Source organism: Morone saxatilis, unplaced genomic scaffold (genome assembly GCF_004916995.1).
Source record: "Morone saxatilis isolate NCDOM2014 unplaced genomic scaffold, NCSU_SB_2.0 Contig16, whole genome shotgun sequence".
Taxonomy (NCBI): domain Eukaryota; kingdom Metazoa; phylum Chordata; class Actinopteri; family Moronidae; genus Morone; species Morone saxatilis.
This window is the reverse complement of record NW_023339718.1, coordinates 14,723,971-14,739,593: the sequence shown is the minus strand read 5'-3', so window position 1 is coordinate 14,739,593 and position 15,623 is coordinate 14,723,971. Positions and strand designations below refer to the sequence as shown.

Here is a 15,623-nt window from a genome sequence, read left to right as displayed (position 1 = left end):
CACACACACACACACAATGAGGTTACAGAGAAACATGCAGATGTGCCCTGCAACGAACGAGAAAGAAGAAATTCCCAACCTAAAATAATTCTTGTGGGTAATTATGAGGAACATTTTACTGAACATGATGTATATTTGTGACAAGTCAGGAAACCTGAAGCAATTTACCACAAGACCACAATGAACCAAACAATGGGAAGTAGAAAACTGAAATGTCTGGCCTTTTTCTTTCACATGAAAAGTCTAAATCTGGCTCACAGAGAAATGGTTTCAACAGGAAGTTGTTGTGATTTTCTTTTTCTGAGAATTACCAGTTGTGATCAAATGTTAATATTTGCAAGGGAGAATAACTTGAAGAGCTTTTATAAAGAAAAATACTTCCCATGCGCTACCTAGAATGTAAGAATAACCATCTTAAAGACCTGATATGTAGAATATTTCTGTGATTAAAGCATCCTTCCCATTATTTATATTATTTATATGTAGAAAATTTTGACAATCCACTTGAAAATTGGTGCCGTCTATGTGCTGCTTTAATCCCATTGTTTCTCAGTGTTAGATCTGTGGGGCATTCACTGTCACCTGTGATACTATCACTACATGTTTCGTCAATTATTGAGGACTAATATCTATTTTCTATGTCATTTTCATTATACATGATTATAATATAAATGATCGTTTTAAGATGATGAGTAATTTCTAGAAAATTCAGGACACTGGCAGAATTTCCCTTGTTTTAAGAAAATTAAGTCTTGAATGTTGAATATGAGACTGTCTCTCAGTACTGCTGTGGTTTATTTTTCTCAGTGTATTCTGGCTAATTTCCACACGGCCCCAGTGAAGCAATGTTTCACCTACAAACATGCATACGTGTTATTTAGCTCTGCCACTCCTCACATGCTGCCAACATGACCTTTATTACAGTGGAACCTAGAAGCAGAGCCTCTACTTAAGATAAAAGCATATATTTAACCCAGGGCACACATTTTAGGACTATAAGTAGAGGGCATCGCAAGGCAAACTAAATACCCTAAAAAGCCTCTGACTCATCTCTTTATCTACATCTCCTCTTCTGTGAGTGGGCTAATTTAATAAGGTAAATCAATACAGGAAAATGGCTTTTACTTAAGGCTGCACATTTATCAAATGTCCTCATTTATTGTGTCTTCATATGACTACTGCGACAAAATTGTGATTCATACAAGTAAAATAATTTCTGAAAATGATAATATTTTATTGGTCTACCTAAACCTTATAGAGCCATTTATTTAACTCATTGTGATTCATAATTTAGATTTTTTACCTTGCGATTTCCAGTATTTCGGTTAATATCGGCACATCAGCATTGATATAAACCTGTGATGACTGATTATCTGCATGCCATTCGTCATTGATCGTACCTGAATTCACCCAATCAGCACAATCCATAAAACCTGAGAGCACCATTAAGTACACACACACACACACACACCAGGCCAGTGGTCTGTAATTCTTCTAATCCTCATGGAGTGGTTTGCAAATGTTAGCCAGCTGAGAAATAACAGAAATCACATGAGCTTTATAACGCTCCATTTCAGCCGTCCTGATCCGGGATCAGTGGGTCAGTGTGTCTTGGAAAAGAAGAAACAATAAACCTCATTCTTCTGTTTTCAGCCAAGACAGTACTGCACGTGAAACCCAACCAGCGGCGACTCAGCAACAAACACACACACACACACAGCACACATGATCAATCCTCATCAGACACACGCGTGGAGGAGAAGCAGTTTGTTTGACTTCTACTCCATTTTGCAGCCTACATCCAAAGCACACACATATTTTACACACACATTTAAAAATGACACCCTAAATGACTCCTGTGTAGCTGTCAAACGTGGGATACATGAGAAAAATGGCCATTAATCTTGATCTTCACAGGCTCGCTCGCCTCTCCTGTTGGTAATTTTTCTCTCAGCAACACCTTCCTTCCTCTCTCCTCATCCCCTGGCTACTCTTCTCCACACTGTGTCATAAAATCAATGCATCCACATAGATCTTTGACACTTACGTTTACACGAAAAGAAATGGAAATGGCAGTGGATTGATATCCCAACCCCAAAAGCGATGAAAAAAAGGTAATGGCAGATTCAAAACTGCTTCTACAGACTCTTAGAGACTTGAAATTTCCACAATATAAGCAGCACTTTAATAAATTAGACACAGACAATGATGTACTGTTTAAAGGTAACACTGTGTTCAGGCAATGAAAATGTATATATTAATCAGCATACTTCACATCTTGGGCCTGATGAACCTGGATTTGTTCCCATTCAGCCACAAGAGTGACCACTGATGGCCACTGAAGGCCACTGATGTTGGGCGATACGGCCTGGTTCACAGTCGGATTGACTCCAAAGCTGTTTGATGGTGTAGAGGTCAGAGCTCTAATAAAGTTTTTACCAACTTTCGTGGCAATGCATCCAACAATTGTTGAGACATTTCACTAAAAAACTAAAATGTCAACCTGCTGGTGGGACTAGTGGAAAAATCTGAGGATTGCCAAAGTAAGCCGGACCATCCTCTGGGGACCACAAATGTCTGCATGTTATACTGCAATCCATCAAATAGTAGATATTTCAGATGTCATAACAAGATAAATAATTATATTGTTATATCAATAAAGGTTTCTTGTTATAATGTGATACTGATCAGTTGTTCTTTTTCTGTCATGGCAGCAGTACGTTGCAACAATAGACTGACATTGCCACCTTCGCCACAGTCAAAAACTCCCAGATATTCAGTTTACTGTCACATAAGACAAAGAAAAGCTGCAAATCCTCACAAATGAGCAGCTGGAACTAGGTAGTGTAAAAATTACTTAAACAAGTAGTTGTTGGTCGATATCAATTAATCAGTAATAATTTCAGCTCCACATATTTTTGAACATATTGTGTATATTTCGATAACACACACACAGAAACACAGTCATGATGCACACAAACAGAAATCCACAGCACAGAGCGGCACAGAGGAAGCCAGGTGAGCAGGCAGACAGCCAGCTGACAGGGAGGAACAGTCTCTGCCTGTTTCAGTGACTGTAATGAGCATCAAACACATCTGGTCTACTGTGAAACGTATTTCTTCCTAGGAAGAACTGACAGTCCGGCATGGTCTCTGATCATGGCAGCTTCTAAACATATTTGAACTCCATTTCCTTCAAAATAAACATTTTTGAGTAGGTGTGGATTGTTTAAAGTACTATTGCAGTAAAACCTAAAACTAAGATTCTTTTTAATTCCATTTTCGACTAAGCTCAGTTCAGACAAACTCGCCGAAAACAGTCAATAAAGTGTATCGACATGTGTTTGTGCACCGACCAGCAAATTAATAAGCAAGTTTTGCAGCAGAATCAATCTATTATTCATCCAGATGTTCCTTATTTAGATTATAATCGCTCACTTTAAATTCTCTGGAGTAAAAGGGTACGATGTTATTGTGTCCATACCTCCAGTCCAAATGGAGAACATAGCCAGAGGACTGATGCACTTCAAACAGTTCTCTTATTAATAGAGCTGTAATATTTCTATTTTCCTCACGCAAAACATGAAAAGAATTATTTATCTGACGTCTGGCCTTTTAGGCTTCCTCAGTCCTGAGAAACATTCCCTAATGCTACACTGATGCTTAATTACAGGAAGGATGTTGATTAATTTTACATGGGAACTGTGACAACCCTGCAGCATGCAGATTGTACACTGATTTACATGAACAGGACAACTACGCACAGGTTGTCGTTACTGAGTGTACAGTTGTAGACAAGGCTGCCAGGCACTTTGCAGATGAAGAATAAAACCAGTGGCTTTGCATGTTTTAAATTTAGATACATAAACATTACATTACTTACATAATTTGTTGATTGATCAATGCCATTGGCTTAAGTCCATTTTAAGTATCAAAATCAACTTGCAGACATTTTAAATGAGCTGGTAACCCATGTTACTACATCTTCATGCAGTTATGAGCATTTGAAAACTCTTCTTTTTTTGGTGCATTCAAGGAAGCTCTGACATTTAAGATTCAATCTCTATTAAGCACTAATCTGTATTGTTACTGTTACTTCCCCTCTACTGAGTGTTTTAGCATCTTTCCACTCATTACTTTGGTTTTAACAACTTTACTGTTTAGGATAAGTTTCACTGCTTTCTTCAGCCGACTTTCCAGATGCAGAAGGCAGCTGTGAAAAAGCTCTAATAACCATCCCGGCACCAAATGGCAGACAGACAGACAAAAGCAAGCTAGCAGCTGGTGGTATTTCATATTAAGAAGCTGATTGAGACCAACAATCTTTCAAGTCTAAGACATAATGTTGTTGAGCCCAACAAGGTAATTACTTGAAAATGAATAACCCTGCTGTTATTATATAACTATGACAAAAAATTATAGCGACTACTCTGATCATTTTTCTCAAACAAGTTCCAAGTTTCTGCAAGGTCTCCACAATATTGTAATTAATTACAACCAGTGGCTGACTGGAAGGCAGGAACTCAATCTCAAAGGTAAGGTTTAAGAAAGGAAATGTTCAGCATATATGACTTCTAATTAATGAGAATTAATAATGTATTTAAATAACTGCACTAATTTCTGTTTGCATGTCCGTGACTGCACTATACCAACATCTAGCTGACAAGCTATTACAGAGGGGGTGGCTGGGAGGTGGACAAAGGAGCGCACTGTGATTTATGATCTCGCCCCCCAGTACTCGGGGTCTGCAAGCAGTGGGGAGGGAGGTGACTGTGCGTCACCTGTGACGCGAGGAAACAGGGAGTAAGCGTACAGTTTGACGAGTCCTCTGAGCCTGAGAGGAGACAGCCACTCAGAAAACCTAACTGGCAGCCCTGAGGCTGGGGAGAGAGAGAGAGAGAGAGAGAGAGACAGACAGGAGAGAGAGAGAGAGAGAGAGACAGACAGACAGACAGGAGAGGAAAAGAGCAGGAAAAGTGACATAAAAACAGTCTCTGTCTCAGTGGAAATTCCAATCTATCATAAAATAAATATAATAAAAAAGATTTAAGAAAGGAACTTTCTCTTTCTGTCCATCCCGCCTGCTTCTCAGACTCTGCCCAGATGGGTTATAAATGAAAACCACAGCGATGTATGAATGCACAACAGCCAGCATATCAGGACCAGAGACCCATTTAGACCAGTCTCTCCCTCAGGCCACACACAGAAAAACGCTCCCTCCTTCCGTGTTACCACTTCAGTCACCACCAGTGGCTGTGGAGAGAAGACTTGAACTAGCCAATGGGAGCAGAAAGAGCTCACAGACCTCTAAAAGCTTTGGACCTCCTCCCCAACCACTGGGCTCTCTAATCCATTAAGCTTTGACCTTCTACTTCTTGCTTTGTCTACTTTCAACCTTTGGGGCATGTGCGACTCGCTCTCTCCACGTACACGTACTGCTAACCATAACAGATAATTGTTTAACATGTCACACTAGGCGAGGTATCAGCTGGATTCATGAACTGCCGTAGCTGAGTGAGAAGGGTTTTTCGTCCTGACGATGTAAACTATCAGCTGTGGTTTTTGATGGATAATATCTTAGGTCAGACTCAAATGACTCGCTGAGTCATCCCAGCGTTGCTCTGAATGTGTACTGTCATCACACTACACACACTGATGCACATTTTCCTTTCCAAAACCTTTGACAGCGACAAATCAATGTTTTTTTGACAGTGAGGCCAGGAGGAGTCAGAAGCTGCACAGAGTTAGGACAGAGAGAATGTAATCATGCTGCTGTTGCAAAACTGGACAGACAGGCTTGAGACGAGCTGAACGACACAGCGAGAGGAAGAGGGAGCAACACTGGGCCATATCCAGTCAATCAGGCTGCACGGGACTGATGGGGGGAGGGGGAGGTCTCACCAGTTCCATTTCTCAGTGGCTGACAGGGCAACGTGTGTCAAGAGAGGATATATTTTCTCTTCTTCTCACTCCTCCTGCCACAAAATCATTAACTCTACAGTTGTTTTCGAAATAGATGACACAAAATCTCCAACCACAGGTAGATATACAGGCTTATAGAGAATCTGCAAACTCTGTAATGTCAATTGTTCAGGAGACATCACATTTTGTTTGAATTTAAGAATACAGAATGATAGAAAAGTGCTCTTTAAACCACGAGCAATGTTTAAATTAATGCTATGTATGTAAATGTGTTTTTTATCTCATTATTGGATGATATATGTTGCCTGTGCTCCACGCCATGGTCTAATGTGAATCTAAATCTGTACTGAAAGGGGCAGTGTTGATATATATAAACCTACTATTCATTTGCACACCAGCTTCAAAATATCTACAGTGTAATTACTCAGATGAGTCCATAAGCATGTATGCAGTTTGGAGCTGAAATAATGAGTAATTTAAAAAGATCACATATTTGTTGGTTACAGCTTCTCATATGTGATGTTTTTCATATATTTGATAATGAACTTTGAGTTTGAAGTATTGGTCAGGTTAAAACAAGCAATTAGAAGACGTCACATTAGGTTCTATGTAATAATTTTATAGTAATTTGATTCATCGTTATATAATCATCGTTAAATATTATTCTTAAATAATCAGTAAAATAACTGAAATAATCATTAGTTTGCTTAAAATCCTCAATCAAAAGGAATTCATTCAAAACGCTAAAATATTCAGCATGCAACCGTTGCCAGAGAACAAGGCTGAAATCAGCAGAGTGCTGCCAAATATCAGCACGTAGCTTTAATACAGGAGCATCTCTGAGAGGCTCTTCATCAGCTGGAGCTGCTGCACCCTGATCATCAACACACAAGGAGGTCGAGGGGGATTTTTGAGGGGGGGGGCAGAGCAGCAGGAGAGGAGGACAGCTTCTGAACCTCAGCGGGGAGAAACTGATGAATCAAAGAGATGGCTAAAACAAGCATGACTGAAGTAGTGCAGAAGCATCAATCAACTGATTTGTTAAAATGTTGACGATTGATTAACCATTTTATTCATTTGTCAAGCAAAATGGTTACAGCTTCAGGGCAAATATTTTTTCCTCCCTGTTTCAGACTGACATAATAAATCATTTTGTAGGTTTGGTGATTGCTGATCACACTAAGATATATATTGGCTCTGGTTACCTATTGGTATATGGTGGGAATATATCAATATTTTTAACCCATTTTTCTAAATGTAATCAACATTGATCAACGTTTACAGTTACAGTAGGAGAATAAAGCATTGTGAAAGTTACAGTAAAAGAGAGAAGAACCACAAACTGACAGAACAACATTTAAGTTTAGGAAAACAACCTCACCACAAACTCCATAAGCGGTTCAGGAACTATCCTAACATATCATGACCTTCATCAGCAGATGGATTTTGCCCACTTTTGGACGAGAAGTCCTTCAAGTGCTCAGAAAAAAATGGAAATTCAGACATCTACAATTCCATGACAACTGAGCAAAAATCATCTGCTGAAGATCACCTGACATGATCAACCAAAAGCTCAACACTGAAAATGATTTCTTCTCCTCTCTGACCACCAGAGCACACCTGAGTCCCCTACAATGCTGCATGCACCAATCCACTCTAATAGCATTATGTGAGCTGCACTAGAGGTTTAGATTAGATAAAATTACATCAGTGCAGCAGGTAAGATCTGACCGTGAGAGGACAGGGGGACAGAGGAAGAAAATTGCTCCCAAGGCCATTTTTTCTTTTACAACAGCTTCAAGGGTCACAGGGTCACGATGGCTTGAGGGCAAGATGTAGCAGTTGGAAAATGTAGTAACACCAGTTGCAAAATAACTCGTTTTACTGCAGCTCTCTCACACACTTTTCTCTGTGCAGCTCCACTAACTTCAAGCCTTCAGCTCAATGAAGTGAAACGTGTCATTTAACAGAAAAACGCCCTTGTTTGTTATGGTGTAATAATCCTGTTTGCAGTGGTCTATCTGCTATTTACTTATTGACTTTAGTTCCTCTTAAGGTGTGACTTACTACACGCTGTTTTAATGGTTTGCTGTTTTGTCTTTTATTCTTTCCAGGGTTTTATTATTTTTTTTACACCTATTTTGCTCCGCTGCGCACCACAAACAAGAAGATTACACCATTTATCAGAAATGTATGAAATGCTATTTTATTCCGCCGTGACTTTAACGAAACTCCCGGAACCAGTGACATTGTGTTTACTTTTCCGCGTGGCAAACGATGATGAACTTACCTGCCAGAATCGCCTTTCCCGGGTGAGTTAATTTCGCTTTCCCCGCGGGCGCCGCCGCCGCCAGACAGCGCGGTCTGGGAAAAGGGCTGATAAATGTGCCTTTATTCTGCATAGCTACCGGAAAATACACTGCAAATCTATGAACAACAACAAAAATAAAGTCTAATGAGATTTATCTTCAGGTAGGTAGCTTGCAAATGTTCTTGTCAAGTATCCTGGAGCGCGCAACACATGGACGGTCGCTGCGTGGTGCGCCTTCCTGGATGCAGCTGATCTCAGATGCGTCCGGAGACTCCAGCGGCTCCTCTCTGTTGACAGTGTGCGGATAATGGGACTGTCGAGGAAGTTGGGATGTTTTATATCCAATATCTGTTATTTGTAACCATGGTAACGCCGTATCGCGACAGTAGCACGTAAGAGGAGCAAAAAAATAAAATAAAAAAAACAACCCGGAAGCTGGGAGGGGCGGACAGAAAGAGAGTTGTGTCCGTATCCTGCTGCTGCGCTGAACTTGGCAGTTTCTCCTGATCCACCACCGAGCCGGTTGTTTGACAGAGTCCAGTGGGTGACACTCTGGGTGCTTGTATGACTGCAGGGTGACAGCAGACCGGCCACTCTTGTTCCACAGAAGAAGAAGGGCGGGGCGCAGCCTCTCTGTCTCCATTACCATATGAATACAGCTCCGCCGGGAAGAATAAAACAGGATTCCCCTATTATTTAATCTTTTACGACCAAACCCTTACGCACTTCCCCAGCAGCAGGCAGTTATCGGTCCAAACAACCCCTAACCACACCCTCTCCAAACAAAGAGGCTGCTGCTCTCACAGAAACCATCCATCAGGTCTTGGGTGCTTGGTTACCAAAATGTCAGTCTGGGTCCAGCAAGTGATGTAAATAAGGGTGCAGTAACATAAACCATGTTCACAGCCATAAAACTCTCCACCATCAACAAAAAGAGCTTGTAAATCTTTCTCTTGATGGTAAAAACAAATGCACAAACAACACTGTGTGTAAACTTTATTCCTCTTTCTGTATGCATGAGTTGTGCAGATAAAGGGAGTGCTTCGTGTGCAGCTCAGGCTTTTTTTGCTCTCCTCTTCAAAAAAAAGTTGACACCACAGTAGGACAGAGCTCGGTGTATCATACAGGGACTGTCGGACAGCACAGGAAGTAAACCACCAATCCACTAAAGTGTCACCACTTTGAGCAGCTTTGCCTCAAGACTTTGCCATTTATTAACCTGCTGTTTTTGCATTTTGTCCTTTTCTTACAAAAATCTTTATGCTTTTAAGACTACAACAACACACTATAGACAATACATACGGTATTCCATAATATTTGACTTCTTTGATTAGTTAGGTATTTCAATATATCTTAAATTATACACTGTTTTCAGTACAATAATGATTTTTTTTTTTTTTAACCAACTGGCACCAGGATGTGAGCTAATGTTCCCCCTGTGTTTTCATCTCCTCAAGTCTGTTGGCGCTTCATCGTCGTTTTCTGTTAGTTGGGTGAGAGAGTTTCATTGAACATCACTTGTTTTTGACACAACATTAGTAATACTTGATATACTTGAGTGTAACATGAAAATTGTGCTCCTGGTTGCAGCTTTATAGTTTGGCAGCACATGCACAGACTACAGCATATAGCATTTTTTTTTTATTATTTCACCTCCTTTCTTTTTTACTTTCTGTCTTTCTTTCACCTTTTTGTCACAATCATCCTGAAACTCCTAAAAGTCCAGTATCAGAGTCCGTAAAGTCGACTGACGAGGAGGTCAAACCGCTGTGACCCAGCAACAAGGTTGTGGCTGCAAGGGAGTGGACATTTCATAGAGTGTCTCTTGGTTTGGTGACATATTCCTCAAAGGCTTCAGAGGCTACACACGCGCGCACACGCACACACACACACACACTCAACCACACACACCCACACACCCACACAAACGCTCAACCACACACATTCACATCTGCAGGCCTTTTTTAAGTTCAAGCCTGATCTACTTTGATCCGACTTACTGTCAGAGAAAAAGTAGGAACTAAGAGCTTGTGGGATTAGTCAATAAAACCAATTAGTCAATAGACACAAAATTAAGAGCGATTCTGATAAATGCATAAGTATTTTAAATCCTTCAAGCAAAAATGAATGAAATGAAATGAATATCTTTTGGTTTTTAATACGTTTGGACAAAACAAGCAGGCTGAAGAAGGAGGTTACCTCAGCTCAGACAAGTTGTGATGTGCATCTTTTACTCTTTACCTGATGTAAAAAATAATCATTAATTGCAGCCTCAGAGGAACTTACCCTCCACCCTGCCATTCCTGGAGAGGAGCCTGACCAGTTCGAGGTATCTATTGACATCCAGCGTTACTGTTGGGTCCTTAAGACTCCTAAAGACAGAGACAGAGAGGGTGAGACACTATATTAATGTATTCCACTTACAATAATGCAACCCATCTATTGTAAGTTCTCCTGTCGGAGTTCAGTCCGATGCTGGAACCAGGAGGTGAGTGAAGAGAAGTAAACAAGGGAGGAAGAGGGGAGAGTTTCCTGTGTTTTATCCCGTCAATAGAGCGGCTGGACCCTGCATTAATGTCTCCCCTAATACCACTCAAGTTAAACTTTAATGGCCCACTACTGGTCGAAGCGCTGCATTGTGTGTGCGTGTATCCTGCTTCACTCACATTTCCTTCTTCAGTTTGAGCGCCTGATTCACATAGTTGTGCCGACAGCACATTCTGATTAGGGTGATGTAGATGCTGGTTGTGATCTCGTTCTCGTGCTCCTGCATCAGGTTTAGGGCGGCCTGCGGTTTCTGATCAGACAACGAAACGACACATCTCAGGACTAAACACAACTGACTTCAAGAAAAAAAAAGAAGAGGGTTTTGTGAGTTATTCAAACAAATCCTACCTCGTCCTCAATGCAAGCCTGGATCATTTGTTTGAGAACACCGTCAAGTGGTTGGTTCGCAGCTTTCAGTTCGGACATTTTGGTCTTAAGTGACCGCATCCTTCCATAATTATCCTGATGGAGACAGAGGTTTTAAACACATGTACATGACCAAATACACAACCGCATGTGTACATGAGCCTGTACTAATACACACTCATCTCCACAGAATTCAGTTTAAAGTACCCACAAATGAAAAATATATTCTTACAAAATTAAACTTGGGTAATTTGGGTGGTGATCTATTAATTCTTTCTTTCTTTTTTTTCCTCAAACAAAACAAACTGTCCCAGCAGGTATACATAAGAGTTGAAAATGAATTATGTTGCATCACATCAGTCCCATTCACACTGTCCTACTTACTGTCGTACGGAATCCTGCTTCTCTGCTCTGCAAAGGAGCCACATCCTGACAGACACACACAGTTAACATTTGACATTTAAAATCTACATCATTGGAGAAACTAACAGTCCAGAAAACATAATTAATACAAATACATCCTCAATGTGGACATATTTTGCCATTGACTACTGAGTTTTGTGTATTCTATTGATGCTTTTGTGACTAAAAGTTCATGATAAAACAGTCTGAGCTATATCCAACAGGCTCTGTACCTTGATGAGCTCTGGGATGTGGTAGGACTCCAGAAGGTTCTTGATGCCTCTGTAGATGTTTTTTGGAATGGTGATGTTCTGCAGAGAAACAAAGGAAGGAAATCAACATCATTAAAGTGCTGATCGGCTCTTAGCCCACAGAAGCTGAATTGTTGAATTTTGTGAGTTAAAAAAAGTTTGAGAGTTAAATTTGAAGAGTAGATGAACATAAGGAGCACAAAGTAGAAAACTAATCTTGTCGTTTTTAATAACATTAATTGGGTTATGAATATATTTAAATCAGACATAACTTCATTGAAAAGCTGTCACCTAACATAACCTTTAACCAAAAAGTGTAAAGCATGATTTAATCTTCCACAACATGTCTGGATGTCCCAACTCAAACCGAGTGACGACCGTCACTCTTTAGAAATGGAGCACAGGAGGAGGTTGTGTGTGTGCCTGTGTATTTCGTAAATAATCCAAGTCTGATTACACACTGCAAATCATCTCAGATCAGAGTGTGTAAGCTCTTTCAAAGTGGGATGGCTATGAATGAACTGGATATACATTATATTAGTATGTGAGTGTGTGGTGTGTGTGTATTTGTTTTCAGTAACATCATTGTGTGCGTGTGTTTGTGCGTGTACCTCAGATTGTAGTTGATTGAAGTACGTCTTCAGTTGCTCTTCCTTTGCATGCACCTCCCTCTCTGACATGCTGTCGATCAGACTGTACAAAAAGAAGGATCCCTCTTCTGGATGGGACGGAAACACACAAACACAGTTGTCTTGGGATTACATTTAATTTGCCACCGTGTCAGTCACTGCATCCATTTATGCATTTATACTATTTTTCTGTAACCTTTGCAGAGTGTGTGTTTGTGTTTCTTTTCTGCTGACAGAGGCTGCTTTTGAGCTGCAGTGTGAGTGAATGTGCGATGGTTGGCACTGACAGCTTTCCCCTACTTCAACTCTCTCTCTCTACACTCTCTCTCTCACACACACACACACACGCACACGCAGATGTTGTCTAATGGGATGTGACATGGATAACAGTCTCCATCGCTCCCACCAGCACACACAACAGTTGCAGCGCTGGGGACTCTCCGTGACACACACACTGACAAGGAGCGACATTAACGCTCCACACACACACAAATATACACTTTGAACCACTCAGCGCTGTGTCAGCAGCCAGGCTCTATTTCCTCCAACAGGGAGAGCAGGTCTTTCTCTCACACACCGACACACACACACACCTGGACAGGGGCTTCATGACGAGAAATGGGCCGGTCAGCAGTATTCTGCTACTGAGACTGAATGCAAACACACACACAAACACACTTACACAGTGGGCATTTTTCTGTCATCTGAATTAGTTGTAGTTGGAAGGTGACTGAGACTGCAGTCTGCAAGTTTGAATACTGATATGTGCTAGATGATACACACACAGAGGCGTTCTCCCTTCTCTCGCTTTCTCACCTACACAAACACGGACATGGACATGGACATGGACACACACAGACGGACACACACAGACACTGTCAGATATGTCCTACCTTGCCAGTAACATGAATGTGTGTAAATGTTTCCTTACCAGTAGTTTTGGGGCTCTTTTTCTGGAAGCGTTTGTCGTTGTACAAGAGCGCAGTAATCTGTTAAAACATTTAAATAAATAAAATACAAACACACACACACAGATTTTATCCTACACAGTACAACATTTTGTAGTAGTTTAAAAATTGTAAAGATTTTTATGTGTGTGAATAAACTGTTTTTATTTTTGCAAACCATCTTGCCAAACATTGCCTGAAGCTGAATATCCAGCCTAAACTTTTCTGTATTTATACATTCAGTGTGCCATAAGGAGATTTACATAAAAGGCAGCAGATGGCATTTATCATGTTGTATGTTCTTCCTAAATGTAACTCTGTATGTAGCAGATGGTGAGTAAATTAGTCATCATAGCTTTTATGTTGCAAGGAAGAAGCGGTCATAAAGACAGCTTAGTTTAGTTTTGTATTAATTTAAATAATCTACAGTGTTGTCTGTATCATTTTCACCTACTAAACTTTATTTAAAAACCAAAAACCTGTTTATCTGTACTGGTATACACATTTATATGCAGGCACTTAAACAGTGTGGGCAGATTCAGGTCTTACCTTCACCATGCTCTCAATGTCCTGAAACCTGCAGGGGGCAGTAGAGGACAAGACATGAGCACCCAGTCGAAACGCACCACCAGTGGGTCAACAAGACTCCCAACATGTCAGGGTTAATGTGCATCTCTTGAAGAAGCACCTCCACCCCTACACCTACCATACAAACTCTACTTTGATCTGGTTCTCTCTCTTATCCTTGCTAATTTCTCTCAGTTGAAAGTTGTCATATTAAATTATTGCAAAATGTCTCTAAACTATGCTCTCTCTATTGTTAATTGCTTGGTCTGCAAGTGGCAGTAGATAAAAGCATCAGGTAGACATATGATCAAAAAAAAATGTATCTATAAAAAAAAAACATTTCCCATTTTTCCCCTACACACAGCATTAGTTTTCAAATATGAAACAAAAAAAGATTAATTAGTTTAGATTAATTAACAGCAAATGGGGTTTGATTCAAGTAACTATAATACTGACTGTGTCATGTTGCCATAGCTACCGAATTGACAGTGTAGTACAATACAATATGGCAAGACAGCAAGACAGAGCGACAGATTTTCCAGTTTGACACTCTTAATCCCATAGTACAAGAGAGGAGAGACGGCAGCACAAAAGCCTGGGAAACCACAAAACACACATACTCGCGCACACACACACACACACGCGCAGGCTAAANNNNCGCGCAGGCTAAATGATGACAATGTGTGACATTTCTGGCGTTGTCAGCTAGTTGGTGGAAAGGAGGAGAGAGGGGGAGATGAGAGAAGAAGAGGTCTTTAATGATTAAATTATCCCCTGACCTTGTCTTTGACAGGGGCAGGTCCCGCATTGCAATGACACGGCGCTCGCGCACACACACACACACACTCCCCAAGTGACAAGCCCAATTATGACCCTGTCAGCCAACCTAACAGTCAGAAGAGTGTGTAGGTGTGTGTATGTGTGTGTTAATGCAATGAGAGCAAAGCAAATGGAGAAGAGGAAGCTGATTCAGACACAAAAATATGGACAAACAATGAATGGATAAAGCGATTTAAAATATCTAAAAACACAGGACATGCCAATTTCTGATTTAAAAAAATATTGTAATCTTCATTTATTTGTGGTATCTAAATAAGCAAAAACTGTACTGCTGCATCTGCTGTTACTACCTGTATCCTTAGAACATTTGTGTAAGCTACGGTACCTCTCTCAACTTAAGAAAAAGATGCCTTTTACTCTTCTTACATTATTTTTCACATCCTTCAACTAAAAGTATAAAACTACACTGCCAAGAAAATAACACGACTTCAAATAATGCTGAATAATGCTGGCTACGATTTAAAAAAAAAAACGTCAAGACTGACCATTTCTCAAAAGGAAGAAGCCACACTGTCTTTATTTTATGCTTTATATTAGCTAAGTGATTGAACATCCACTCAGGTAATTTACACATCATCTACAGCAAAGAATGTGTTGGCTGAATGGAAAACTCAAAGTTAAGCCAACTGAGTAAATGTATTTTGGCTTTTTAGTGGGGGGAAATAACTTTAGTCCCTGTAGACAAGTCAGCGCTTTTCTCTTTGACTTACCTCCAGCTTCGCTCAGGGGCCGGAGTGCTTTTAGGTGGGTGTGCAGTGTTAAACTGTAAATATTCATAAACACCCCTTCAACAAAAGCCCACGGGTTAGACCATGGTCCTAAGGCTAACTCTGCGTGTGTG

General features: G+C 40.4%; 3 protein-coding genes across 3 annotated transcripts in view; all 3 read right to left on the bottom strand.

Annotated features, from left to right (window-relative positions):
• si:dkey-178e17.1 (tricarboxylate transport protein B, mitochondrial) overlaps positions 1–8,938 on the bottom strand; it is an 18,158-nt gene extending 9,220 nt beyond the window's left edge. Inside the window, exon 1 of the mRNA XM_035658969.1 lies at positions 8,213–8,938. Within this exon, the coding sequence (XP_035514862.1) occupies positions 8,213–8,324 (112 nt within the window). The 5' untranslated portion in view covers positions 8,325–8,938. The remainder of the gene's footprint in view (positions 1–8,212) is intronic.
• On the bottom strand, positions 8,391–13,957 carry LOC118325546 (leucine-rich PPR motif-containing protein, mitochondrial-like). Its single transcript, XM_035658260.1, has 10 exons — positions 13,925–13,957; positions 13,360–13,417; positions 12,411–12,517; positions 11,782–11,859; positions 11,531–11,575; positions 11,129–11,242; positions 10,900–11,030; positions 10,520–10,605; positions 8,662–8,801; positions 8,391–8,546 (listed from the first exon to the last, which is right to left on the bottom strand). Exons 1-10 carry the CDS (start codon positions 13,931–13,933, stop codon positions 8,391–8,393), a joined length of 924 nt encoding a protein of 307 aa, XP_035514153.1. The 5' UTR covers positions 13,934–13,957.
• A 1,531-nt stretch (positions 13,958–15,488) lies between these two features.
• LOC118325545 (clathrin heavy chain 1-like) overlaps positions 15,489–15,623 on the bottom strand; it is a 6,616-nt gene continuing 6,481 nt past the window's right edge. The window contains exon 10 of the mRNA XM_035658259.1: positions 15,489–15,545. Within this exon, the coding sequence (XP_035514152.1) occupies positions 15,489–15,545 (57 nt within the window). The remainder of the gene's footprint in view (positions 15,546–15,623) is intronic.